Raw genomic sequence first — 27,108 nt, 5'->3', positions numbered from 1 at the left:
TTCAAGGTTTACCCACATTGTAGCATGTATCAGTACTTATTTCAATCCATTGTATAGTTAAACTACAATTTATTTATCCATTCATCAGTTGATAGAAATGTGGGTTTCCATTTTTGGCTATTATGAATACTGCTATAAATATTCATGTATAAGTTTTTGTTTAGACATATGTTTTCAATTCTCTTAGCTATATATCTAGGATTAGAACTGCTGGATCATATGGTAAATATGTTTAACCTTTTAAGAAACTGTCAAACTTTTCCATAGCAGCTGCACAATTTTACATTCTTACCAGTAGTGTATGATGGTTCCAATTTCTCTATATGCTTACCAACGCTTGTTATTGTCCATTGGTTGATTATAGCCATCCTGGTGAGTGTGAAGTAGCATCTCACTGTGGTTTCGATTTGCATTTCCCAAGTAGTTAATTATGCGGAACATTTTTTCATGTGCTTATTGGCCATTTGTATATATTTAATGGAATACTACTCCATACATCTTAGAATAATTAAAGTAATTTTTTTAAGAACTGACAATACCAAGTATTATCAAGGATGTGGAGCGACTAGAACTTTCATATGTAGCTAGTGGGAATGTAATATAGTACAGCCACTCTAAAAAATAGTTTATCAGTTTCATATAAAATCAAATACCCAAGGTACTCGTGAAGCAGGGTACAAGTATCCATATTGAGACTGAAAGGGTCCCTGAAGTAGCCATGATAATAAAAACAAAAAAGATTATTGGCACTGCACATAATAATAAAGTTTCTGAAGCCAAGGGATAAAGAGAAGATCTTAAGGCTTTCAGAGAGGAAAGACAGGTCATATACAAAAACTCACAAATAAGAATAGCGATAAACTTCTCAAAAGAAAAAGTAAAATTAAGAAAACAATGAAGTTCTAGATTAGAGGGAAAATTATTCCAACCTTAATTTCTATATGAAGCTGAGAGTAAAATAAGGTGTTTTCAGAAAGGAAAGATTCAAAAACTTTACCACCTTTCCTCAGAAAGCTACTCGAATATATTTGAAACCAAACTAAAGAAATTACACCAAAAAAAAAAAAAAAAGTGGAGAGCCAAACAGTCCTGGAAATAGGAAATTCAACACAAGAGAAAAGCAAAGAAAATTTCCAGGATAAGGATGAAGGGAAAATCCAAAGAAGACATACTCAATAGGACTAGATAGAGAATGAATAGCTCAGATAAAAGGAGAACAGAGAACTCCAGCATGGACATCTAAAATAATACATAGGTAAATTAAAGTCATAGATAACTTTGATGTGTTCAACTACACTAAGGGGAGATGTACCACTTCTGCTGGAGAGTGTAAGGATGTTTCCATCAAAACTAGGAAAATGGGCCAGGCGCGGTGGCTCATGTCTGTAATCCTAGCACTCTGGGAGGCCGAGGCGGGTGGATTGCTCGAAGTCAGGAGTTCAAGACCAGCCTGAGCAAGAGCGAGACCCCGTCTCTACTAAAAACAGAAAGAAATTATCTGGCCAACTAAAATATATATAGAAAAAATTAGCCGGGCATGGTGGCGCATGCCTGTAGTCCCAGCTACTCAGGAGGCTGAGGCAGTAGGATCAGCTTAAGCCCAGGAGTTTGAGGTTGCTGCGAGCTGCGCTGACGCCACGGCGCTCACTGTAGCCAGGGCAACAAAGCGACACTCTGTCTTAAAAAAAAAAAAAAAAACTAGGAAAATGAAAAAATAAACGAAATGAGAGAAAACAAAGTTTTACAGAAAAGGAAATAAAATCAATGAACACTACATGGCTCAGATGTTAACAAAAAACTGTACCTAATAATAATAATGTCAACACTGAAAATGAATCTCACAAAAACTGATTAAATTAGGAGGATGGGAAGAAAGATGAAAAAGAGAGGGAAGAAGCAGCTAAAGTCTCCTCTTTGGGAGTAACAAAACATCATTAAATTATATTTTACACCAAATGGACCTAACAGACACATATAAAACATTCCATCCAACAGCAACAGAATACATGATCTTCATAAGCACACATGGAATATTCCCCAGAATAAATCATATGTTAGGCCAAACAACAAGTCTTAAGGAATTTAAGAGAATGGAAATCATATCTTTTTAGATCACAATGGCATGAAACTAGAAGTCAATAAAAGAAGGAATCTTGGAAAATACACAAATATGTGGAAATTAAACAACATGCTCCTAAACAAGCCAATGTGTCATAGAAAAAAATCAAAAAGGAAATAAAAAATACCTTAAGACAAACAAAAATGGAAACACAACATAGCAAAATTCACAGGATGCAGCAAAAACAATCAATCCTAAAAGGGAAATTTACAGTGATAACTGCCTATATCAAAAAAGAAAAAAGATCTCAAATAATCTAACATTATACCTCAAAGAACCAGAAAAAGAAGAACTAAGCCCAAAGCAGAAGGAAGGAAATAAAGATCAGAGCATAAATAAATGAAATAGGCCAGGCATGGTGGCTCATGCCTGTAATCCTAGCACTCTGGGAGGCCGAGGCGGGCGGATTGTTTGAGCTCAGGAGTTCGAGACAAGCCTGAGCAAGAACAAGACCCTGTTCTCTACTAAAAATAGAAAGAAATTATGTGGACAGCTAAAAAAATATATATATAGAAAAAATTAGCCGGGCATGGTGGTGCATGCCTGTAGTCCCAGCTACTTGGGAGGCTGAGGCAGAAGGATTGCTCGAGCCCAGGAGTTTGAGGTTGCTGTGAGCTAGGCTGATGCTACGGCACTCTAGCCTGGGCAACAGAGTGAGATTCTGTCTCAAAAAAAAAAAAAAAAAAATGAAATAGAGGCAAAACCGACGAACCTTTAGCTAGACTAACAAAAAAGAGAAAACTCAAATAAAATCAGACATGAAAGAGGAGACATTACAACAGATACTACAGAAATACAAAAAAATCATAAGAAACTACTACGAACAATTATATGCCAACAAATTGGATAACCTAGAAGAAATGAGTACATTCCTTGACACATACAACCTACCAAGACTAAATCATAAAGAAACAGAAAACCTGAACAGACCAATAACGTGTAAGGAGATTGAATCAGTAATAAAAAGCCTTCCATCAAAGAAAAGCCCAGGATCTGATGGCTTCACTGCTGAATTCTACCGAATATTTAATTAAGGAAGAACTAATATGAATCCTTCTTAAACTCTTCCATAAAATTGAAGAGGAGGGAATATGCTCAAACTCATTTTACAAGGCCAGCATTACCTTGATACCAGACAAGGACACTAAAATTAAAGAAAATTACAGGCCAATATCCTTGATGAACATAAATGTAAAAATCCTCAACAAAATCATAGCAAACTAAATTCAACAACAAATTAAAAGAATCATTCACCATGATCCAGTAGAATTTATCCCTAGGATGCAAGGATGGTTCAACATATAGGAATCAATAAATATGATACACCACACTAACAGAATGAGGGATAAAAATCATGATTATTTCAATACATGCAGAAAAAACATTTGACAAAATTCAACACCTCTTCATGATAAAAACTCGCAACAGATTAGGTATAAAGGAAATGGGTACAATAAAGGCCACACATGACAAACCCAAAGCTAAGATCATTCTTAAGAGTGAAAAGTTGAAAGCTTTTTCCCTGAAATCAGGAACAAGACAAGGATGACCACTCTCACCATTTCTATTCAACATACTACTGGAAGTCCTAGCCAGAGCAATTAGGCAAGAAAAAGAAATAAAAGGCATCCTAATAGAAAAGAGGTGAAATTGTCCCTATTTGCTGACAATATAATCTTATATATAGAAAACCCTAAAGATTCCACCAAAAAACTGTTAGAACTGATAAACTCAATAAAGTTGCACTATACAAAAATCAACATACAAAAAAATCAGTAGTGTTTCTATTATCCAAAAAGGAAATTAAGAAAACAATCCCATTTGCAAAAGCAACAAAAAACAAAATAAAACATTTAGGTGTAAATTTAATCAAGGAAGTGAAAGACCTATATACTGAAAACTATAAAACACTGATGAATGAAACTGAAGAAAACACAAATGGAAAGATATCCTGTGTTCATGGATTAAAAGAATATTGTGAAAATGTGTATACTACCCAAAGTGATCCATAGATTCAATGCAATCTCTATCAAAATTCCAATACATTTTTCATAGAAATTTTAAAAATCCTTAAATTCATATAGAACCACAAAAGACCATAAAATACACAAAAAAAATCTTGAGCAAAAAAAACAAAGCTGGCATCATCTCATTCCCTGATTTCAAAACATATTATAAAGTACAGTCAAAACAGGATGGTACTGGCATAAAAACAGACATACCAAATGATGGAACAGGATAGAAAGCCCAGAAATAAGCCCACACATTTATGATCAATTGACTTTGGACAAGGTACCAAGAACACACAATAGGGGGAAAAACAGTCTCTCTTAAAAAACGGTGTTGGGAAAACTGGCTATCCACATGTAGAAGAATGAAATTAGATCCTATTTCACACCACACAGAAAAATCAATTCAAAATGGATTGAAGACTTTATATATAAAACTTGAGGCCACAAAACTACTGCAAGAAAACATAGGGAAAAAGCTCCACATTGCTCTGGGCAATGCTTTTTTGATAAAACCCTGAAAGCACAGGCAAAAATAAACATTGTATGCCATCAAACTAAAAAGCTTCTACACAGTAAAGAATATGATTAACAAAGTGAAGAGAAAACCCACAGGAGAAAATATTTGCAAACCATACATCTGATAAGGGGTTTAATATCCAAAATATATAAGGAAATAAAATAATTCAGTAGCAAGAAAAACCCCACCAAATAAGCTGTAAAGAAATCAAACAACGCAATAGCAAGAAAACAAATAACCCAATTAAAAAATGGGCAAAGGAACTAAAGAGACATTTGTCAAAAGAACTCATACAAGAAGCAAACAGGTCCATGAAAAAATGCTCAGCATCACTAATAATTAAAGAAATGCAAATTAAAACCACAATGAGATTATTACCTCACACCTGTTAGAATGGATTTTATCAAAAAGATGAAGTGTTGGCAAGGATGCACTGATAAAGGAATGCCCATACATTGTAGGTGGGAAAGTAAATTAGTGCAGCCATTATGGAAAACAGTATGGAAGTTCCTCAAAAAAACTACAAATAGAACTACCAGATGATCCAGCAATCTCACTTCTGGGTATACATCTAAACGAAATGAAATCAGTATGTCAAGAGGATATCTGCACTCCCACGTTCACTGCAGCATTATTCACAACAGCCAAGATATGGAATTAATCTAATTGTCCATCAACAGATGAATAAAGAAAATGTGGTATATACACACGATGGAATACTATTCAGCCTTAAAAAAGAACATCATTTGCACAACACAGATGAACCTAGTTATGCTAAGTGAAATAAGCCAGGCACAGAAAGACAAATAGGGCATGATTTACACATGGAATCTAAATAAGCTAAAGTCATAGAAGTAGAGAGTAGAATGATGGTTATCAGAAGCTGAGTGAGTGGGAGAGAAGGGAATGAGTTGTTGATCAAAAGGTACAAAGCTTCAGATAGACAGAAGGCATAAGTTTTGATATCTATTGCAGGGTGACTATAGTTAATAATTTATTATATTGGCCGGGCGCCGTGGCTCACGCCTGTAATCCTAGCCCTCTGGGAGGCCGAGGCAGATGGATCACTCGAGGTCAGCAGTTCGAGACCAACCTGAGCAAGACCCCGTCTCTACTAAAAATAGAAATAAATTATCTGGACAACTAAAAATATATATAGAAAAAATTAGCAGGGCATGGTGGCACATGCCTGTAGTCCCAGCTACTTGGGAAGCTGAGGCAGTAGGATTGCTTAAGCCCAGGAGTTTGAGGTTGCTGTGAGCTAGGCTGATGCCACGGCACTCACTCTAGCCCAGGCAACGAAGTGAGACTCTGTCTCAAAAAAAAAAAAAAATAATAATAATAATTTATTATATTATCTCAAAATAACTAAGAGAATTTCAAATATCTCACCGTAAAAAAAAGATAAGTGAGGTGATAGAAATGTTAATTAGCTTGATGTAATCATTCCACATTGTATACACAGCAAAACACCACATTGTACCCTACAAATGTATATATGATTATGATTTATAAATTTAAAATATTTTTTAAAAGTCTCCTCTTCCATATAGGAAGCCTATAGATGGTATTCAAATCTTAAAAACAAAAAACCAATTTGAACATATATATTTATAAAACATATAAAGTAATATGGTGACCTATATTAGAAGTATGATCAGAGATGGGGAGGAGTGGGACATTGTACCGCTATTTCTTGTTATAAGCCTTGTAGAACTAGTTAACATTTTAAATGATTACATGTATTACTTTAAAAAATAAAAATTAAATTTAAACATTTTTTTGTTAGCAAGAAACAGAATAGCATCATACACTGCAAAAATAAAATTTTACAGCTACAAAGGACCTCTTATTACAGATGAAGAAATATATTTCAAATAATTACAAGACTTGCCCAAATTTTCATATAGAATCAGTAATACTCCTAGAACTAAAACTATAGTCTCCAGATATTTGCACAATTATTATAAAGAAGAATCACATACCAAAGCAGAAAAGATATGAACAAAGGCTCAGAAGTGGTAAAGCATAGGTTCCATTCCCCAAATACAATAGGATTTTTTTTAAAAGACCTGTGGGGCAATGCTAGACATTATCTTGCATATAGTAAGTCACTTCAAAGTGTTTAATACCATCCTTTGAAATATCTACTGCACTTAAAATCCCAATTGGCTATTTTTCCATAGCAAACTACTCCAAACCTCTGCAGCAGTGGTTCTCAAGTGGAGGGTTTGTTAAAAGAAATTGCCTCTAGCCCAAAGATTCTGATTCAGCAGGTCTGAAATGGATATCTAGAATCTGCATTTTAACAAGTTCTCAGGTGATGTTGATGCTGCTGGTCCGGAAAACACACTTTGAGAGCCACTGCTCTAGACTAATTGGTCTCTACAAGTTCCTAAAAAGAGAAGTTCAAGGCCAAAATTTCAGGAAAACTGCACACTATAATCCTATCTTTGAGATTCACAGTGCCCATTAGCAGCATTAAAGGCTCTAAGGAATGCCCAGAGTAACTGTTTAACATTTTTGACCTGCCTTTTCCCAAACATGTTTTTCTTCCACGTATCACCTATTAACATTTCAAAGTTTGAGAAATGCTGCTCTAGAAATTTCTCTGTGATCTAAACCTAAGGTTGTTGGAATAACTATAAGATACTGCATGTTCAGTGTTTAGCCCATAAGTGATTAAATATCGATTACTGTTAGCTGCTACCTGACAAAGCGATTCAATAAGTAATTGTTCCTTGGTCAAAAAATTTTTTAAAAAGGTAAGAAGAACAATTCTCCTAAATTCTACTGGAAATCAAGCCAAATTTCGAATATGGCCCCCCATCAGGTTTCCCCACACATAACAGGGTTCTTTCCTTTGACATCTGAAAATAATGGAAAGAAAAATGATTGTCTTAAAGACTTTTTAGGCATTGTACTTTTGGAAACAGATTAAAACAAATTAAAGAAAATTAAAATAACTTAAAATAATTAACATATTTGACCTATCATGAAATGTGCTTTAACTTTACAATTACTTTTTATATTGAAATTTAGCTAGAAAATGTGATTTATGGTTTTAATTGCTAAAATTATTTCTTCTTTCACTGATCAAACAGGGAAACTGTAGTACAACATATGAATGCTAATGGCTTTTTTTTTTTTTTTTTTTTTTTTTTTTTTTTTTTTGAGACAGAGTCTCACTTTGTTGCCCGGGCTAGAGTGAGTGCCGTGGCGTCAGCCTCGCTCACAGCAACCTCAAACTCCTGGGCTTAAGCGATCCTACTGCCTCAGCCTCCCAAGTAGCTGGGACTACAGGCATGTGCCACCATGCCCGGCTAATTTTTTGCTATATATATTTTTAGTTGGCCAGATAATTTCTTTCTATTTTTAGTAGAGACGGGGTCTCGCTCTTGCTCAGGCTGGTCTCGAACTCCTGACCTCGAGAGATCCACCCGCCTCAGCCTCCCAGAGGGCTATGATTACAGGCGTGAGCCACCGCGCCCGGCCGAATGCTAATGGTTTTAATTCTAAGATAACACTCCTTCACATTTCAACCAATTAAATGAGACATATGCCTGGAATTATTTTTTAAAGCATACATTATCTGTGATATATAAGGTATAGTTGTAAATGTAAAGGATGTAATGCTTCTGAGATGTTAGTTTCTGAGAGACAATACAGTATCATGAAAAGAATATTATGAACTTGGTTATGTCTTTTATTATCTCTGGGTCTGTTTCATCTGTAAAATGAAGGTGATGGGCTACATGATCTCTAAGCACTCTTTTAAGTCTAAGAAATTACTCTGTGATTTAATAGCAGATAACAGACTTGCCCTTCCTTGAGGTGGCCAAATCTGTGATTGACATTAAAAATAGCTCTTAGCCTATTATTCTGGCAAAAAGTGGGGTTGACTGGCCCACATCAAAATGAATGATAAATCTTACTTTACCAAATGAAATAAACAGACCTAGATTTTTAAAGATAAACATATGTATATAAGAACTTATAATAGAACCTACTGAAAAGGCAATTAATATTAAAAAACTTAGTCCTAAATAATTTATTTCAATTATTTTTAGTAGCAAATAGCATGAGGCCAATTGGGGAAAATAACTCAACTCTATAGACCTCTTTTTAAGGTTTTTCATTACTTAAAATATAATGGTAAACTTTAAAAAAAATTTTTTAACAGCACCCTGGAACTAGAGCCTGTCAACTTTTCACCGTGAACATTCAAACAGAATTAGCAAAGCAGGATTTGTGTGGGAAGGGAACACAATGGTTCTAAAACAAAACATGATCTCACAGCCCTAATCAGCCTCCTCAAGGTTTAGGAAGAAGAAAATAAAGACAAGAGAAAGAATGGATTTACTAGAGCAGTGATCCTTGTTCAGAAATACAAAACAGAATGAATACTACACCAAGAACCACTTGCTTTCATTTCCTTCTCTTCCCCATTTCTACCTGAAGCATAATACAGATTTGAAAAAAAGAAAATAGTACTTTGCTTTAAAATATATCACACTGGCACAGAAACTGAAGGTTGTTTGTTGTTGTTTTTTGACTTAAGATATCTGCAGTGTCTGATCAGTCTAGAAAGAGGATTGAGGAAAGGAAGAAAAAAGGCCAGGACATTCTTTACTTCGTTTTGAAGCACTGGAAAGACCTATTCACTTAAACATCTAAATTAATTTTCTAACTATAACCCCAACTAGAAACTGAATATGAATTTAAATATGAAATTCAATGAAGACTCTGCTTTCCATATCATTTAGGACTACATATTGTAAAGTTCAGGAAAACATTTCTTAGTCCTACTTCTTAAAACAAAAACTAACCAAGAGAAGATATATTATTTCAACGGCATTTTTTATTTTAAACATGCCACACAATTGGTTTTATATGTCTTAGAAATCACTTCTGAGGTAAGTTAGTTTTATTAATGCACAAGTAGGAAAGCCAAGATCCAGAAAACTACTAATTTAGGCCAGGATTTAGGAATGTTTTTCACTCCTAAATTTGAGTGTACTATCCATCCACTTTACACTGGCAATGGAGAAACCACTATGTTATCCTGTACAAAAGGGGAAATGAAAAATGAAAAAGATGCAATATATGCCCTCTCACAGACAACATTCCAACAGTGATGATCAGAGTTCAGCAAACAAGTACTTTAGAAGCACTCTTAAGAGCAAGTTGAGTAAATACAATACTGTATTGCTTCACTGGTCATCTTCACCAAATAGCCTAATGGATTATATTCAAAAATAATTATTATAAATAAAAAATTCCATTTAGTCCTCTTTATCAGTAGAAAAGTGCTACATAAGACATGGGTTACAGACACTGAGTAAACAGTGTAAGAGTATTAATGTTAATTACAAATGTGTTTTTTGGTACGTTTAAATGTCATGAGAAAAGTTTTTAATTTGCATTACATTATAAAAACTGGGAATTCCTTAACTTAAATGTATCTAATCAGAAGGGTTTAATTATAGAGTTTAGAAGTTATACTTAAATATTAATGAACAATGACCAAGAAATGAAATTACTGAAGTTGACCTCAGTCTAGGGATTCTTAGGGGCCTGGGGCCTCAAGGTGCCTGTAAACGCCCCAAAAGTCACTGCAAAATTATATGTGTGAGTAGGGAGAAAAGTAATAATTTGAAGTATTTTAAAGGGTTCATGACTGAAAGAACTTTAAGAACCACTGCCTTAGAGCAGCAGGCCCCAACCTTTTTGGCACCAGGGACCATTTTCATGGAAGACAATTTTTCCATGTACCAGGGAGGAGGGGGATGGTTTCAGGATGATTCAAGCACATTACCTTTATTGTGTACTTTATTTCTATTATTTTATTACATCATAACATACAATGAAATAATGATACAACTCACCAAAGGCTGGGGACCCCTGCATTAGAGAACAGGACTGCAGCCATCAAAATAAAACCATTTTCAAAGCTATAAGAGTGCCAATCAAAATTACTAATTTTGGCCAGGATGTGGTAAAAATTCATAAAAATAAAGATTTAGAAGAGAAATACCAAGATAATGTATAATGATATAAAAAGTCCCTCAAAATATTTTTCAAGAATCATTATCAACATTAAGAAGCATGTATTCTACATTCTTGTTTGAAGCTAGCTAGATTTGTCTGCCTTTTGTTTAGTCAACCCATAAAAATTAAAATATAAGGATTGTACTAGAATATTCATATAAGGAATTAAACATTTCATAAATAAATATAATTTGGTAGTATCCTAAACCTGGCTCCATGTAATCTTTTACTGGAAAACACTATAGATACTGCTTTTTATATACCTAATTTTTAACAACGTTTTACCCCAAATCTCAAATAGGTAGCGTTATCTGACAGATCTTTAAATACCATTAGGATATTGTATAGGATCAGCACTGTTATATTTGGGATGCCATTCCTGAAAATGCTTAATCCTACAAACTGACCAAACAATGTGATGGTCATATCTTTCTTCTGAATGAGACATACTAGATATTTTTGAGTCAAATCAAAGTCAGTATAAAATAAATGTAAGGTGACAGTGTTTCCATAAATGATGTAGTATACTTACCATTTATAGAAAGCCTACTGTGTTTCAGGCAGAAAACTCAAGAATGAGTAAGATATACTTCCTCCCCAAATAGACTGTAAGTTCCTCCAGAGCAGGAATCATGTCTTGAGTCCCGCTGATATAAAAGGTAAGATTCTCAGTATGCATTTATAATAAAAGACTGAATGAATAAATAAATGGGCTTGAGATACTTAGGAAATAAAGCTAAGAGTACCTGGTGACCAATTAGATATAAGGGGTTAGAGATATAAGAGCAATAGCCTAGAGGACTGACTAAGTGGTGACACCATTAATAGAGATAAGGATCTCAGATGAAAGGAAATACGACTTTAGTTTGGGACACATCGAGTTTGAGGTGCTTACGGAATTAACAGACAGGCATGACCAACAGGCAATTGGAAATACCATTCAGGAGCTCAAATCAAGAGTTGGGAGATACAGATGGGGGAGTCAACAGTAGTAGCTCTGAGAGTGATGAAAATGCCAAGAAAAAAATATATAAAGCAAAGAGGACCAAAAAGAGAACCTTAAAACACAAATATTTTAAGAAAAAGACTAGTAAATAACTTGCAGCTAGGTAAACCAACTGGAACAGTTTCCATATATGGATTCTATGAGTGGCAATCAGTGTGATTTTCTAGTAGCAATATGAAAACTCAAATAGCTTATAAACCTATGGCTAGCATACAATCTGAATTTCTTGGGATAATCCTGACTTCAAATTTATGAGTCCTACTATCCTCATAAATGATGAGAATATACTGGAATTCAACACTCAACAAGTATTAACTGAAATTGTTATTTCTCATTCCCCACTCCCCCATTAAAATATGGTACTAGTTGTACAGCAGAAAATTGATCACCACATGGCTATGATGACCACTCTTTCCAAATCTTTCCCAAAAATCAATCAAATAATCTGCCCATATATCTAATTTCTCAAACTATATGCAGATTTTTGGTCATCTCCACAAATTTCATATTATGAACAAATCAGAGGGATTAAGTACCTATACCATAATAAAGGCCCAAGAAAAATATCTACATTACTGCTTAGTCATTCCTGACTTTAATCTTGGAAAACTCTTCCTCAAACTATCAAAGTGGTAAACAACCTTTTTATATTGTCCTTTGTACCTATATATGACCTGTCCTTAAAATCATACAAAGCAGAGCTCAAAGATGTCATAAATCGATAGTACTTTCAGTGACTATTTTTAAATATTCCAGAACTCTGTATCAAATTCAGTGGTTGCAATATCTTACCACCACCAAATCCTTCTAGCTCTTTCTTTCCTCCCAAATTATAAGCACATACTCACCTAAAATCCTTAATTCCCAAGGTCATCCCATAATATCACATCATTTCTTATCTACTCCAATACCATAAACTTTCTACTATTTGCTGTGTACCTCTGAACCTATCCATAATGTGAATTTTCTAATATTAAACTCTTTCACTTCCTTATCCCTGGGAATTTAAATATCTGATAGAAATTTGCTAAATAAATTGCATTACACTTACTCATTGATTTCAAGAACCTGAAGCTGTCATGTAATAAAATCAAACAAATTTAACTTTATTGAGTAAATATTTCAAATAGAATTTTGAATACCATTTTCTCGTAAGGACCGATAAGTTATAAACTTGGCAATTAACTTCTTTTAGTTTGTTTCCTCATCTGTAAAATGAACCGTTTAAACCAACTATTAATTCGTTAAATTCTCTTCCAACTCCAAAAGTCTACAATTCTTCAATGTCTTAATTCAGTCAATCTAGTATCAATCCTACCCAGAGAATTTTGCTAGATTCCAAAAACTCAGGAATTACAAATTTCTAAATCCTAGGTAAGGTTGTTACATACCAAAGAAAAATCCAGTTAAGTGTGAAATTCCTACTAAAATAAACAACTTCTGGAAATAAAACCTTCCCTGGAAGGGATCAGAGTAAATAAAATACTAGACAATAAAGAAACAAAAAGGCCGGGCGCGGTGGCTCAAGCATGTAATCCTAGCACTCTAGGAGGCCGAGGCGGGTGGATCGCTCAAGGTCAGGAGTTTGAGACCAGCAAGAACGAGACCCCGTGTCTACTAAAAATAGAAAGAAATTATCTGGCCAACTAAAATATACATAGAAAAAAAATTAGCCGGGCATGGTGGCACATGCCTGTAGTCCCAGCTACTCGGGAGGCTGAGGCAGTAGGATCGCTTAAGCCTAGGAGTTTGAGGTTGCTGTGAGCAAGGCTGACGCAACGGCACTCTCACTCTAGCCCGGGCAACAAAGCGAGACAATGTCTCAAAAAAAGAAACAAAAAGCTTACAACATATATTATGTATCCTAGACAGAACACAGGACGGGGAATCAAGGAGCTACTTCTAGTACCAGCTCTCCTAAAAGCTATTATTTTTGGCAAATTGTAACATCTGAAAAGTAATGGGATTGGACTACATACTCTAGAGAATCCCTGCCAAATCAAAATTATTCTAAAGGCTCCTTTGTTTTAAAAACCCACAACTGATACAAAATTCCCTAAAGTATAGTCAGAGATATTGCTACACACAATTGACACCATTGGCTTAAGCCTCTGCTAAATGAAATAATGCAATCTAGGTTATGCATTCTTGCGGGAAAGTAAAAAGCAGATGATATGAGAACCCACATGGCTTTTTAGTTTTCTGATACTTCGGTAGATCCTTTCATTTGTTTCTGATTCTCTATGGTTAGTCCTTCTGGCCACAAAATAACTGTAAAAACTGAGTGACCTGCTTGAAGCTCTGATGGGGAGGGGGAAAGGGCAATATACGTAACCTAAACTTTTGTACCCCCATAATATGCTGAAATAAAAAAAAAACCACAATGGTACCATTTTACAGTAAGATGGTGAAAATGAAAGAGCGACCATGCCAGTCGACAGAACAACGTGCAGCAACTGGATCACTAATGCATTACTGATGAGAGTGTAAAATGACACATGCATTTCGGAAAAGTACTTGGCAGTTTCTTATAAGGTTAAACCTGCATCTAACCTACAACCTAGCAGCTCTGCTCCTAGGTATGTATCCAAGAGAAACAAGTACATACGCCCCCAAAGACATGCACAAGGAAGGTTATAGCAACTTATTCATAATGGCTCCAAACTGGAAACAACATGGAGAATGGATACACAAATAATAATATGTTCATACAATGTACTACAAAATAGCAAAAACAAAAAGCAAATAAGAATGCAACAAAACGAATGAACCTAAATTATTGAAACAAAAGAACCTAGACATGAGTACCATACTACATGATGCCATTTAAATGAAGTTCAAGAATAGGCAAAATTTATCTATGATGAAAAAATTAGAACTCCAATTTATTAGGGGGAAGGGGGTTCACTGGAAGTGAACATTATAGAGCTTTCTGTGGTGATAGAAATATCCTATATCTTGTTTGGGTGATATTTATACAGGTATATATACTTATAAAAACTCATTTAATTATATTGATTTGTAGATTTCATTGTATGTAAATTTTACCTCAATTAAAAAATATCTAACGTGTAGCTCAGATACAGTGTGTGTATATATATGGGGTGTGTGTGTGTGTATATATATATATATATATATATATAGTCTTTTTTTTTCCCAAATAGCAGTTCATTCATCATCAACAACAAAAACAGCAACAACAATAAAATACTGATGTCCAGGTTTTATCTCAAATCAATTAAATAAAAATTTCTCAAACCGGGAAAAAAAAATAAAATAAAATAAAAACTGAGTGACCAACAAACTTTCACCCACAATTTTTCTCACATAAAAACATTTAAAGGAGGGACCAGAAAACACTTAAGATTCTCTCCCTGGATTTGAATAGGACCTTTCCTAAAACATTAGCACAACATTAACATACAATTATGATTATGGTGCTATGAATTCTCAACTGTGTAGATTACTCACTGTTTAGATTATTCTTAGCAAAATTTTAACCCAAGTTGGCTTCCTCCTGCTACCCTGAGCACTTCTCAGCCACCACTTTCTACCATTAGTAAAAATTTATTTTTAATATTAGCCTAAGTAAAACACAATCAGGAAAATAAATCTACCAAAACATTATAAAATGTATCCCAAGTAAAATGTTTGGAACATTTAACATTTGGGATAACATAATGGAAGATATGTGTCCATGGTAAATGTTCAATTTTTATAAATAAACTGTATTTAAACATTCTACTGGAGAACTATGGACACGTAAGGATCTAGTTTATTTTAAAGGTCCTGAGACCATACACTCTAATCAGAAAGAATTTCAAATGTGTCTATCTCAAGTTAGCGTGTGAATTTTAAAACCATATATTTAAGCCATTATACACATCATTTATTATTCATTTGTAAAACTAATTTTATAAGCACATGAATTATAAATTTCTGTTACAGTAAATGTTTCATTACCACTGTGAGAGGGATCCTTTAAAAATAACAGCAGTCCTATTGGTATAAGTCAAGCTCTTTTTGATTTATTCTCCTCAAACCAGTAAAGCTTTGACATTGGGCAAAACTGTCACTTTCTATGTAAATTTTAGATTTTAAAAAAGTGAACATATCCACTCCATTCTATTCTTCAGGATAAAAGTAGTTTCTCCAAGTACAACAGATCAACTGACGTGGTAATCTTTTCTAAGCGATGACTGAACTTTATATTTCACAGAGCACAATCCATCACTTCTGGGTTTTTAAAATTTGGTACCTTGGGTTATGAAGCTAAAGATGCTGACTCTCATGCAACTTTGTTACTGTTTCATTTTTTATTCTAAGGAATATTAAACTAACTACATTTATGGTCCTTCTCAAAGTTTTCAAGTTTTTATTCATTTTTTTTCATGACTCTAAATCCATTTGGGATTATAGGATAAAACCTGTGAATGCTCACTACATACTGAAGATCAGGAAAAATCTAATAAGTTTACTAAACTGCAATTAGGATTTGGACCCAAATGTGCACACCGTAACATTTCCTATACATTCTATAGATATAGGAAGTTAATTAACTTACATTATTCTGCAAATATACTCATCTATTATATATTTAACTTGATTTAATAACATTCCATAGGTCGGATTTAAGGATTGTTTTTAAAGTGTTGAGAGTTTAGTGTTTATTTTTGTAATCCAACAACTTTATCCAAAAATGCAGAAAATTTTTCTGGCTGGCCAGGAAGGTAACATTTCAGTGTTGATAAGTCCATTGACTGTAACAGCCCAGGAAGCGTGCTAAAACAAAAGAAGAAAAATATGAGGTAGCATGGGAGAAAATTCCATACTTCATCTGCTTTCCACTTGATGACTGAATCTAGCTTTCAAGAATATAGTGGTGGCCGGGCGCAGTGGCTCACACCTGTAATCCTAGCACTCTGGGAGGCCGAGGATGGAGGATCACTCGAGGTCAGGAGTTCGAGACTAGCCTGAGCAAGAGCGAGACCCCATCTCTACTAAAAATAGAAAGAAATTACCTGGACAGCTAAACATATATAGAAAAAATTAGCCGGGCATGGTGGCACATGCCTGTAGTCCCAGCTACTCGGGAGGCTGAGGCAGAAGGATTGCTTGAGCCCAGGAGTTTGAGGCTGCTGTGAGCTAGGCTGACCCCACGGCACTTTAGCCCTGCCCAGGCAACAGAGCTAGACTCTGTCTCAAAAAAAAAAAAAAAAGAATATAGTGGTGCCTCTTAAAACTGTACATGTGAATTTTATATATTTTAATATTACATATACATACTAGGATTATTAAAGTAATACAAAGAGTGCTATAAAATGCCAACATAAACTCAGCAGATATTTTATCTCCTATGTCAAATGAAATATTTCAGAAATGTTATTTCACAAAAAATTTGTTCACATGGGTTTGTAATACTTCTCAGGACTGTGTAGATTTAAACTGAAGCAAAATTAACTTATGAAAATAGAACAAAAAAATTAGAACCAAAATCGGAAGCCAAAGTAATAGCTGCCAGATGAGAAAAAAAGCTGGGGAGACTACTAGACCATTCATGAAGATTGTGAAATAACTTTTTTGCCAATAATTTACTATCATAAATCCATGTATAACTAAACAGTACACAACCACTATGCATGCTGGAAATAAGGTTCTAAATCACAATATAAGACCATTACTTCAGAATTTTATTTAAACCAGCCACTTAAATTAAAACAGACATACCACCACCCAGCCTAGGTTTGGGGAAAATAAATGATTTATCTAAAATGAAAATACAACCAATTACTGATTCTTACTGCTTTCATGTGTATGACTTTCTTGAAATTAATATAGGAAAAAGACTTCTAAAACTGTAAAAAAAAAAAAAATGAATACATTGGAGACTTATACAGTTTCCTTTTCAGCCTGAGTAAAAAGTCAGAATGTGTTTATGAAATCAATGTTTTCCTTTTAATGTACTAACATAAAATCAAAGCTGACTTAACATTTAGAATTAAAGTATTCATCAAATGTCTGGAAAAATTGACTCGTATAAACCAGTTAGGAAGGTAAGACTTTATTCCTCCTTAAAAAGTGATGTTAACCTCTAACAATCTCAACTACCCAAGGGAAGATATGCCCATTATCTGAAACATATATAATTTTAATTATCTAGCTTCTCCCCTGACTCATGATAGTTCATTACTAGTTCTATTATTATAGAGCCACCTGGACATTCCCCCTCCTCCATCATTTTATACGGCTGAGAGCACCAACAATTTTACTCCTGAAACAATCAATGAACTTGCCTTCTCTTGATGAGAACAGGAATCCTTGTCTGTTTTGTTCACTGATGTATACCAAGTGCCTAGAACAATGCCTGGCACACAGTAGGTGCTCAATAAATACTTAATGAATGGACAAGTATTTACTGAGTACCTAAGAAACAGAAGCAGTAAAATTAAAAGAAAAGCTTATTATGTTCTAACCAGTTTCTTCTAGGGTTTATTTTTAATTTTAAAATTAATTTCAATTTACTATAACATAAATATATGTAATACTTCAATGAAATATTTACTTTTTAAAACATCAAATTAGGATAGGTTTTAAAGTCCAACAATTGGGAATTACTGACCTGGCTCTTTGGCAAGCTTCTAGTTTCTCAAAGAAGAACTAATAGAAAACAAACCAGCAATTTTCTTCATCCTTCTATTGTGATGATCAGTTCTTATTGAATTCTAATATATTTCTAGAAAATAATACTCCTAAATTACATAAGGTAATTTCTCTGCTTAAAATATGCCAATGGCTTCTCACTAAACACAGAATAAAATCAGAATTCTTACATGAGCTATCCCCACCCAGTCTCGTCTCATAGCTCTTCTTTGTAATTCCAGTCCCAGTTCAAATGATATATACGGTCAAGACTTCCCTGACAATTCTATCTAATTAGTCTTTACCCCAGCTCTCACATAACGCTGTCTTACTTTCTTCATAGCATATTTCACCAACTGAAATTATCTTCAACATTTATTTGTGACCTTGTTTACTGTCAATCTTCCACTACTAGAATATAAGCACCTTGAGAGCAGGGACACTTCATGTTTATCACTGTATTGACAGCACCTACAACAGTGCCTGCTACATTAGGTGTAGTTGAATAAATGAGCAAATTTAATTTAGGGATACCAGTAGATTTACGGAAGGCAAAACCTTAACTAAAATGAGCAAATGCCTTCCGTGAATAATGCAAATCTAAACAGTAAATTCAAAAGTTAGCTCCTCGGAGACCTGCACACCCAGATAAACACACACACACACAGATTCAGACATTCACATGAAAAGAAATAACCACAGATACAAATAGAAATTCAACACAGAGATCACAGTTACAGTGGGAGGCAAACAAATGAGAGGGTTTTATCGGTGAGAGAATCAAAGTATATCTGATAGGTGGGAGAAGGTAAGAAGCAGAAGAGACAGATGGGTTAGGTAGGTGGGTAAGAACAGGTGGGGAGGAATTAAGGCAAGAGATCACTCTAGGATACCTGCAGGTACAGTAGAAGAGATGTCCGTCTTTGTGTAGCTGCTTTGCCAATTCCAGCTGATGATTGTTCATCAACTTTTCGTTTATAACCACCACAATTGGCTTTCCTTTTTCCAAAGTCTCCAAACAGCTTCCTGCCCCTACAAAAATAAATCAAATTTGATAATACAATTTTTTAAAAGTTATGGTGCTCCACCAAGCTTTATAGCTAGAACCCAAAAGTTGAAAAACTTAGTTGGCAGAACTATAAACCAGGCCTTTCAATTATTCATTCAAAATGACAAAAGTATAATTATCAATTGTTCTTTGGTGTTAGAAACCTGACTTGAAAAATACATTACCTCATCACTGACAATGACATTAAGGCCTATAATTCAGTGCTATGCCATTTGCCCTCTAGTACTTATTGATGGGGTTATGTTCCCATAAACTCCTAAGTTGAAAGTATCCTAAGTCCAAAATGCATTTAATACACCTAAAACCTATCAAGTATCATAGCTTAGTCTAGCCTACCTTAAATGTGTTCAGAACACTTATGCTAGACAACAGTTAGACAAAATCATCTGACACAAACCCTATTTTGTAATAAAGTGTTGAATATCTCATGTCATTTATTGAACACTGCACTGGAAGTAAAAAGAATGGTTGTATGGGTACTCGAGGAACGGTTTCTCCTGAATGCATATCGCTTTCACACTAGCATAAAGTTGAAAAATCCTAAGTCCAACTATTTTAAGTCAGGACATCTGCAGCATGCTCTGGGCGTGGCCTTGAATTCAAGTAAGATCCAGGTTCAACATACTGTATGTGAAACTATACTTCATTTCTTTTCAAACACAAGTAGAAAAAGAAAGCCTACAATAGTGCTAGGCACTAATAAAGAAAAACTCTGACCACTCCTTCTAAGTGTATATATGAGGTGCCATCCCCAAAACAGTCAAGGATCGATCTCCATGGATATGTACATATACAATATTAGGATCAATTCAACTTTGAAATCTAAAATCACCTAAATATTTTAAATGGGAGTGAGGAGACTGATCAGTGAGTAGATAAATGTTTTTTGAGTATGCTGTGCTAGGGCAGTAGTTAAGAACACGGCCCCGCCTGGCACAAGGCGGGGCGTGGTGGCTCATGCCAGTAATCCTAGCACCCTGGGAGTCCCAGGTGGGCGGATGGTCTGAGCTCAGGAGTTCGAGACCAACCTGAGCAAGAGTGAGACTCTATCTCTACTAAAGAAAAAATAGAAAGAAATTAGCTAGACAACTAAAAATACATGCAGAAAAAATTAGCCGGGCATGGTGGCACAGGCCTGTAGTCCCAGCTACTTGGGGGAGGCTGAGGCAGTAGGATCGCTTAAGCCCAGGAGTTTGAGGTTGCTGTGAGCTAGGCTGACGCTATGGCAACAGAGTGAGACTGTTTCAAAAAAAAAAAAAAAGAAAGAAAAAGAAAGAAAAGGAAGGGAGGGGAGGGGACAGGAGGGGAGGAGAGGAGAAGAGAGGAGAAGAGAAGAAAAGAAAAAATAAATAAAATAAAAAACAATAAATAAAAAACACAGCACTAGCACTACATTGTATCTGTCCACCACTTTCTTGCTGGACAAGCTACTTAACCTCTCTTTGTCTCAGTTTTCTCATGTGTAAAATGGAAATACTAGCAGTGCTTAGTTCATAGGATTGTTTGGGAGGAGTAAACAAGTTAATATATACCAAGCATGCGGAGCGGTGCCAAAAACCCTGCTAGCTACTATGCTATACAATTTTTTTTTTAATTATTATTTTTTTTTGTTTGGAGACAGAGTCTCATTCTGTCGCCCAGGCTAGAGTGCTATGGCATCAGCCTAGCTCACAGCAACCTCAAACTCCTGGGCTCAAGCAATGCTTGTGCCTCAGCCTCCTGAGTAGCTGGGACTACAGGCACATGCCACCATGCCTGGCTAATTTTTTCTATGTATTTTTAGTTGTCCAGCTAATTTCTTTCTATTTTTAGTAGAGACGGGGTCTTGCTCTTGCTCAAGCGGGTCTCGAACTCCTGAGCTCAAACGATCGACCCTCTTCGGCCTCCCAGAGTGCTAGTATTACAGGCGTGAGCCACCGCGCCTGGTCAAAAATTCTTTTTTTTAAGATGAGGTCTCACTATGTTGCTCAGGCTGGTCTGGAAATCCTGGGCTTGTGGGATCCTCCTGCCTCAGCTTCCCAAGTAGCTGGGACTACAGGCTCAACTGCTATACGTTTTTCATCACCAATATCTTGGCAATGTCTATTTGTGAAGCCTTAACTTTCCTCAAACTATACTTTTTAAAAACGCAAGAAATGCCCTATCTCACAATCAAAACTGCAATGTTGGCCGGGCGCAGTGGCTCACGCCTGTAATCCTAGCACTCTGGGAGGCCAAGGCGGGTGGATTGTTTGAGCTCAGGAGTTCGAGACCAGCCTGAACAAGAGCAAAACCTCGTCTCTACTAAAAATAGAGAGAAATTAGCTGGGTAACTAAAATAAAAAAAAAAAATTAGCCGGGCATGGTTGCATGTGCCTGTAGTCCCAGCTACTTGGGAGGCTGAGGCAGAAGGATCGCTTGAGCCCAGGAGTTTGAGGTTGCTGTGAGCTAGGCTGACGCCACGGCACTCTAGCCCAGGCAACAGAGTGAAACTGTCTCAAAAAAAAAAAAAAAAGAAAAAGAAAAAAAACTGCAATATTCCCCAAAAGCAGTTCTTCTGAAGGTATTTAGAAGTCTAACTAGATCATCAGGTTGGTTCTCTGAACAGAAAATGATTTACACACTATATGGTTGTTAAAGAATACTTTTGACTGCATTCACTTCACACTCATATTTGAAAGAAATGTAAAAAATAGTTCAAAGCCAATTTCTCATTACCAATCCAACCAATTAGCAGGCTGAACATTCCTTCAGATGTAAACCCAAGCGCTCATTTCAAGCTGACAATTTGTTATACCCGTCACTGGGTAAATTAGTCCCTCCCCCTGCTTTGTTTTTTTTTTTTAAATGACAGTCTCGCTCTGTTGCCCGGGCTAGAGTGCTGTGGCGTCAGCCTAGCTTACAGCAACCTCAAACTCCTGGGCTCAAGCAATCCTCCTGCCTCAGCCACCTGAGTAGCTGGGACTACAGGCATGCGCCACCATGCCCGGCTCATTTTTTATATATATTTTTAGCTGTCCATATAATTTCTTTCTATTTTTAGTAGAGACGGGGTATCGCTCTTGCTCAGGCTGGTCTCGAACTCCTGAGCTCAAACGATCCACCTGCTTTGACCTCCCAGAGTGCTAGGATTACAGGCGTGCGCCACCATGCCTGGCCTTCCCTCTGTGTTTAGGATTTCTTACAGTAAAGCTGCGCTATTGTGATTAACTTCCCATACTTCTCTCACCCAGAAATACTACATTCTCTACAACAAAGTTCTCAAGTGTTACATTCAAGTAAGTGTTACCTTCAAAATGGCTACAGTTAGTTACTCTAGTGATTTTATTTCACCTCAAAAAAAAAAAAAGGTTCAAGCATCAGTTAGTGACTTATCGTTAATCAAAGACCGAACCGTGGGAGTGTAAGGCTCTTTACCTGCGTGACTAATAACAAGATCTGCTTTCTGAAGATCTTCTTTTAAGGAGTCCTTGTACCTGTAAACATCCAGAGTAAATGACTCAGTACTGAATGGTTCAGGTACCACCATTCCTCTACCAATCTGGAGGATGAGTCGGTTGTAACCAAGGCTCTTGATTACCTGAAACAGGAAACAAGAAAAAGCGGGCCTTTTAAACTAGGTACTGTACAAACAACAACGAACCCACAAGTTCAGTGTTCAGACCCGAGCGCGGCTGCCAAACAGCATAGCTGTGGCCCGTTTCAGTTTTTCAAAACTAACCCCTTTTCCCGTCCGGAGCCCAAGTACCTCAATAGCCCTAACGATCTAAGCGACCCCGCTCTCCGAGTCCGGAAAGAACTGGTGCCGCTAAAACCAGAGCAGGGACAGACTTGGAAAAAGAAATCTCAAACTAGGAGCGGGGAGCGACCGAGGAACAGCTTCGTTGTGCCTCAGGGGCTGGACCGCGAGAACCGGGAGCCCTCAGGAGAGAACGCGCTCCGGAGGCGCCGCGTCGCAGGAGGACTTCGGCCGTTAGGACACCTGAGGGGAACGGGCACCTGAGGGGAACCGGCACCTGAGGGGGACGGGCACCTGAGGGGAACCGGCACCTGAGGGGGACGGGCACCTGAGGGGAACGGGCACCTGAGGGGAACCGGCACCTGAGGGGAACGGGCACCTGAGGGGAACCGGCACCTGAGGGGAACCGGCACCTGAGGGGAACCGGCACCTGAGGGGAACGGCGCGGGCTCCGGCCAAGCGCCGCGGGGACAGAGCGGGGCGCGGCGGCACCCTAAAGGCGCCGGGACAGCTGGTTCGGCGGGCTGAGGCTCCTGGCACCGACCGCGCGGCACACAGGACGCCTGAAGAGAGAGACAGAGAGACCCCACAAGCGAGTCGGACCCCAGAGCCCCGGCTCGCAGGGGCGGGGCCGCTGGAAGGAGAAGCGAAGGCGGAGAACGCGGAGGCGGAGAATTGGCAGGGCAAAGCCAGGGGGAGAGGAGCCGGAGATGGGACGGGGAGGAGCGGCCGGGGAACCGGGCAGAGCAGTTAGAGGACCCCCAAGTAGCGGGGAAGCCCGAGGAGGGCCCAGCCGGGCGCCAGGAGGAGCCGGCAAAGGTTCGCGGCACCTGTGGTAGAGTCGCGGGGGTCTCTTTCCGAGCGCCGCGGTCAGGCAAGGTTACCAAGCCTAGCAGTAAGCCTGGCGGCCAGCGGCGAGCGAAGCGCTGCGAGCCACGCAGCCGCCGGCTCGCCCGCCCACTCACTTGGAGATTGTCGCGCGCCGACACACACGCAACGAGGTCGTCAAAGCTGGTGGTCCCTACAGTAACGAACACGCACTTCATCGTGCGGGTTCCGCAAGCCCAAATCGCAAGGGCCGGATGTGACGTATGAAGGCCACGTGGTCTACGGCAGCCAGGCGCTGTGGGGGAGGCGGAAGTCAGCTGGGCCCGCCCGGGGGGGCGGTGGCACGCTGGGCTGTGTCACTGGCTGGGTGGGGTCGGAGATTGGGCGCCAGCCCCTGTTTTAAAACCTTAATCTTTTTACATTTGAATGGTGGTTGTCAAATATCCAAGGCCTTGCATGGTCTCTTGGAAGCTCCAGAGAGTTAACCTACATTAGCAAGCATGGTTTGTAAAAGAGAGGTGATAAGACCTAAGGCCTAGATCTGTAATCCATTGAACCCTTCTACTGAACCATTTAAAATGTAAATTTTTACATTAACATGATAAAATACCACACAAGTATTGCATTTAGGCAGGCAAGTGAACTCCCCTTCTTTTTCCTACCACGGCCATACCATTATAAAGATAATTGTTCACTCTATCTCCTCGTGTTTTCTCTGCTTCCAACTTAAAATCTCACTTTAGCTCATGTTTATGCTTTGCCCTGCCTGGATATGTACAGAAGAGAAGAAATAATGTTAAGAAGGAAAAGGATTGGAAGTGAATCGGCCCTAGAACATAGTCTGAGAAGACTCTTAGATATATTTCTACAAGATGTTTCTTTTAAATCTTGTAGCTTGGGCAATTGTCTCTTTGAGGAATTATATCCTGCTGTTCTTTTTTTGATACCAAATTTCACAAATTAATGATACAATGAAACTACAGTTTAAAAGTAACAATAAATACAGAAAGGTCACGGTTGAATAATAAAAAATAAGCACAATCATATTTTCTGCCCAATAAGAGAATGAAATATGAATATTATTGAAATATAAAGACAAAAGATATTCAAAAATATTACCTGTCCTAAAAACTTCAAGGTTTTAAGAATTTGCCCATAATATTTGGGAAAATTCTAGCTAGGAATTTAAGAAACCCCTAACTAACAGATGGAATCCTTTTACAATACGTAGATGAACTTCCTATTGCTAGTAAAACGCAAAAAGCCTCTGTTGAGAATACCATTCAGACACTAAACTTTTTGGATATCTGATAAAGGCTATAAAGTAACCACGAATAAGGCCCAGATTTGCAAAGAGACAGAGTATCGATTTAAATTATTCAAAGGAAAAGAAGCCTGCTCCCAGATGGAAGGGAGGCCATCGCTTGAGTGACAACTCCCACCACCTGCTGGTGAGTGCAGGAGTTCCTGGGGATGGCAGGCTTCTGTCACATTTTGATACCTAACTTTGGACTAATGGTGATGCCCCTATATGAAGCTTCTAAGGGAGGGGATTTTGAATCCTTAGTATGGAACCAGCAGTGTCAAAATACATTCAATCAAATTAAGGAAAAACTGCTAATCACCACAGCTCTAGGACTCCCTGATTTGAGAAAACCTTTTGACCTTTTCATACATGAAAGACAAGGCCTAAGCCTGGGGATCCTAACTTAAAACCTTGGACCAATTAAAACCTCAGTGGCCTATTTCTTTAAGCAACTTGATCAAGTAGCAAAGGGATGGCCTCCTTGCCTCCAAGTGGTAGCTTCCACCTGTGACACATTAGAGGTGGCTGAGAAGTTTACACTAGGGCAACCCACCACTGTGCATGCTCCTCATTGTGTCCTACCCTTACTAGAACAAAGGGAGGATATTTGCTAGCCTCAGGAAGATTAGGCAAGTATCAAGCCATCTAATTAGATAATCTGGAGGTGAGGTTCAAAGCCATGTCCACTTTAAACTGTGCTACTCTGCTACCTACTAAGTTCAAGCAAGCTCCCACTTACGATTGTCTTTAGATTATCGAACAAGTATTTTCTAGCTACCCTGACTTGACTGACCAGCCTTTGGAATAACTGGAATTGGGAATGTTTACTGATGGAAGCAGCTTCATGGACCAAGAACATTGTCAAGCAGAGTATGTAGTTTTCACCTTGCAGGGCACCTTAGAAGCCAAGGCTTTGCCTCCAGGCACCTTAGCTCAGAGGGCCAAACTTATAGCCCTCACCAGGGCTCTCTGAATAGGTAAGGACAAGACTATCAATATTTACACAGACCCAAAGTGTGCTTTCTAAGTGGTGCATGCACACAGGGCCATATAGAAAGAGAGAGGACTTTTAATGACTGGAAATAAAGACATCAAATATGGTTCAAACATTTTAATCTTATAGGAATCTGTTAATGATCCTAAGGAAGTTGCTATTATGCACTGCCCCAGACACCAGAAGGGGGATTCCCCAATAGCAAAAGGAAACTAACTGGCTGATCGAGTAGCTAAGGCTGCTGCAAACACTCAGAGTTTTGAAGCCCTTCTGGCACCCTTGATTCCCCAAATGGACTTTACTAACTATTGGCATCAATATATCCTAGAGGACTTGAAAATAACCAAAGAATGGGGATTTGAGTCTTCCACTCCAGAGTATCCTAGCTGGAAATATAATTCAGAGGGTATCAATCATTCTGGTGCCTGAGACCCTTTTAAAGAAAATCATAGGTCACATTCATCAGAGCACTCGTTATGGGAGGGATGCCACCTTGCAATGGAACCAAAAATATTTGATTGGCCCTAATTTGCAATAGATAATCCAAAAAGTCATTCAACAATGTATAATTCGTGCCAAAAATAGTCCTAAGGCAGGGCTGCCCCCTCCGTTAAAGGGAGTCCAACACAGAGGAACCCCCTTCGAGGACTGGCAGGTAGACTTTACTGTGATGCCCTGAGCCTCTGGAAATATCAGGTATCTTTTGGTGTTTGTTGACATCTTCATGGGATGGGTTAAAGCCTTTCCCTCCAGAACAGAAAAGGCCACAGAAGTGGCTAAAACCCTACTTAAAGAAATAATCCCTAAGTAGGGGCTTCCTGTAACAATTCAGAGTGACAATGGGGGCCA

At 37.6% G+C, this 27,108-nt stretch overlaps 1 protein-coding gene across 1 annotated transcript in view; it reads right to left on the bottom strand.

Moving 5' to 3' along the window:
* Positions 1–24,214, bottom strand: part of ALG13 (ALG13 UDP-N-acetylglucosaminyltransferase subunit) — an 88,465-nt gene extending 64,251 nt beyond the window's left edge. The window contains 3 exon segments of the mRNA XM_045537670.1: positions 19,238–19,376; positions 22,810–22,972; positions 24,097–24,214. Of these exon segments, the coding sequence (XP_045393626.1) occupies positions 19,238–19,376; positions 22,810–22,972; positions 24,097–24,177 (383 nt within the window). The 5' untranslated portion in view covers positions 24,178–24,214.
* Positions 24,215–27,108: the final 2,894 nt, after the last annotated feature.

This window comes from Lemur catta, chromosome X, assembly GCF_020740605.2.
Source record: "Lemur catta isolate mLemCat1 chromosome X, mLemCat1.pri, whole genome shotgun sequence".
NCBI classification, from domain to species: domain Eukaryota; kingdom Metazoa; phylum Chordata; class Mammalia; order Primates; family Lemuridae; genus Lemur; species Lemur catta.
This window is presented reverse-complemented; position numbering and strand designations above follow the sequence as displayed.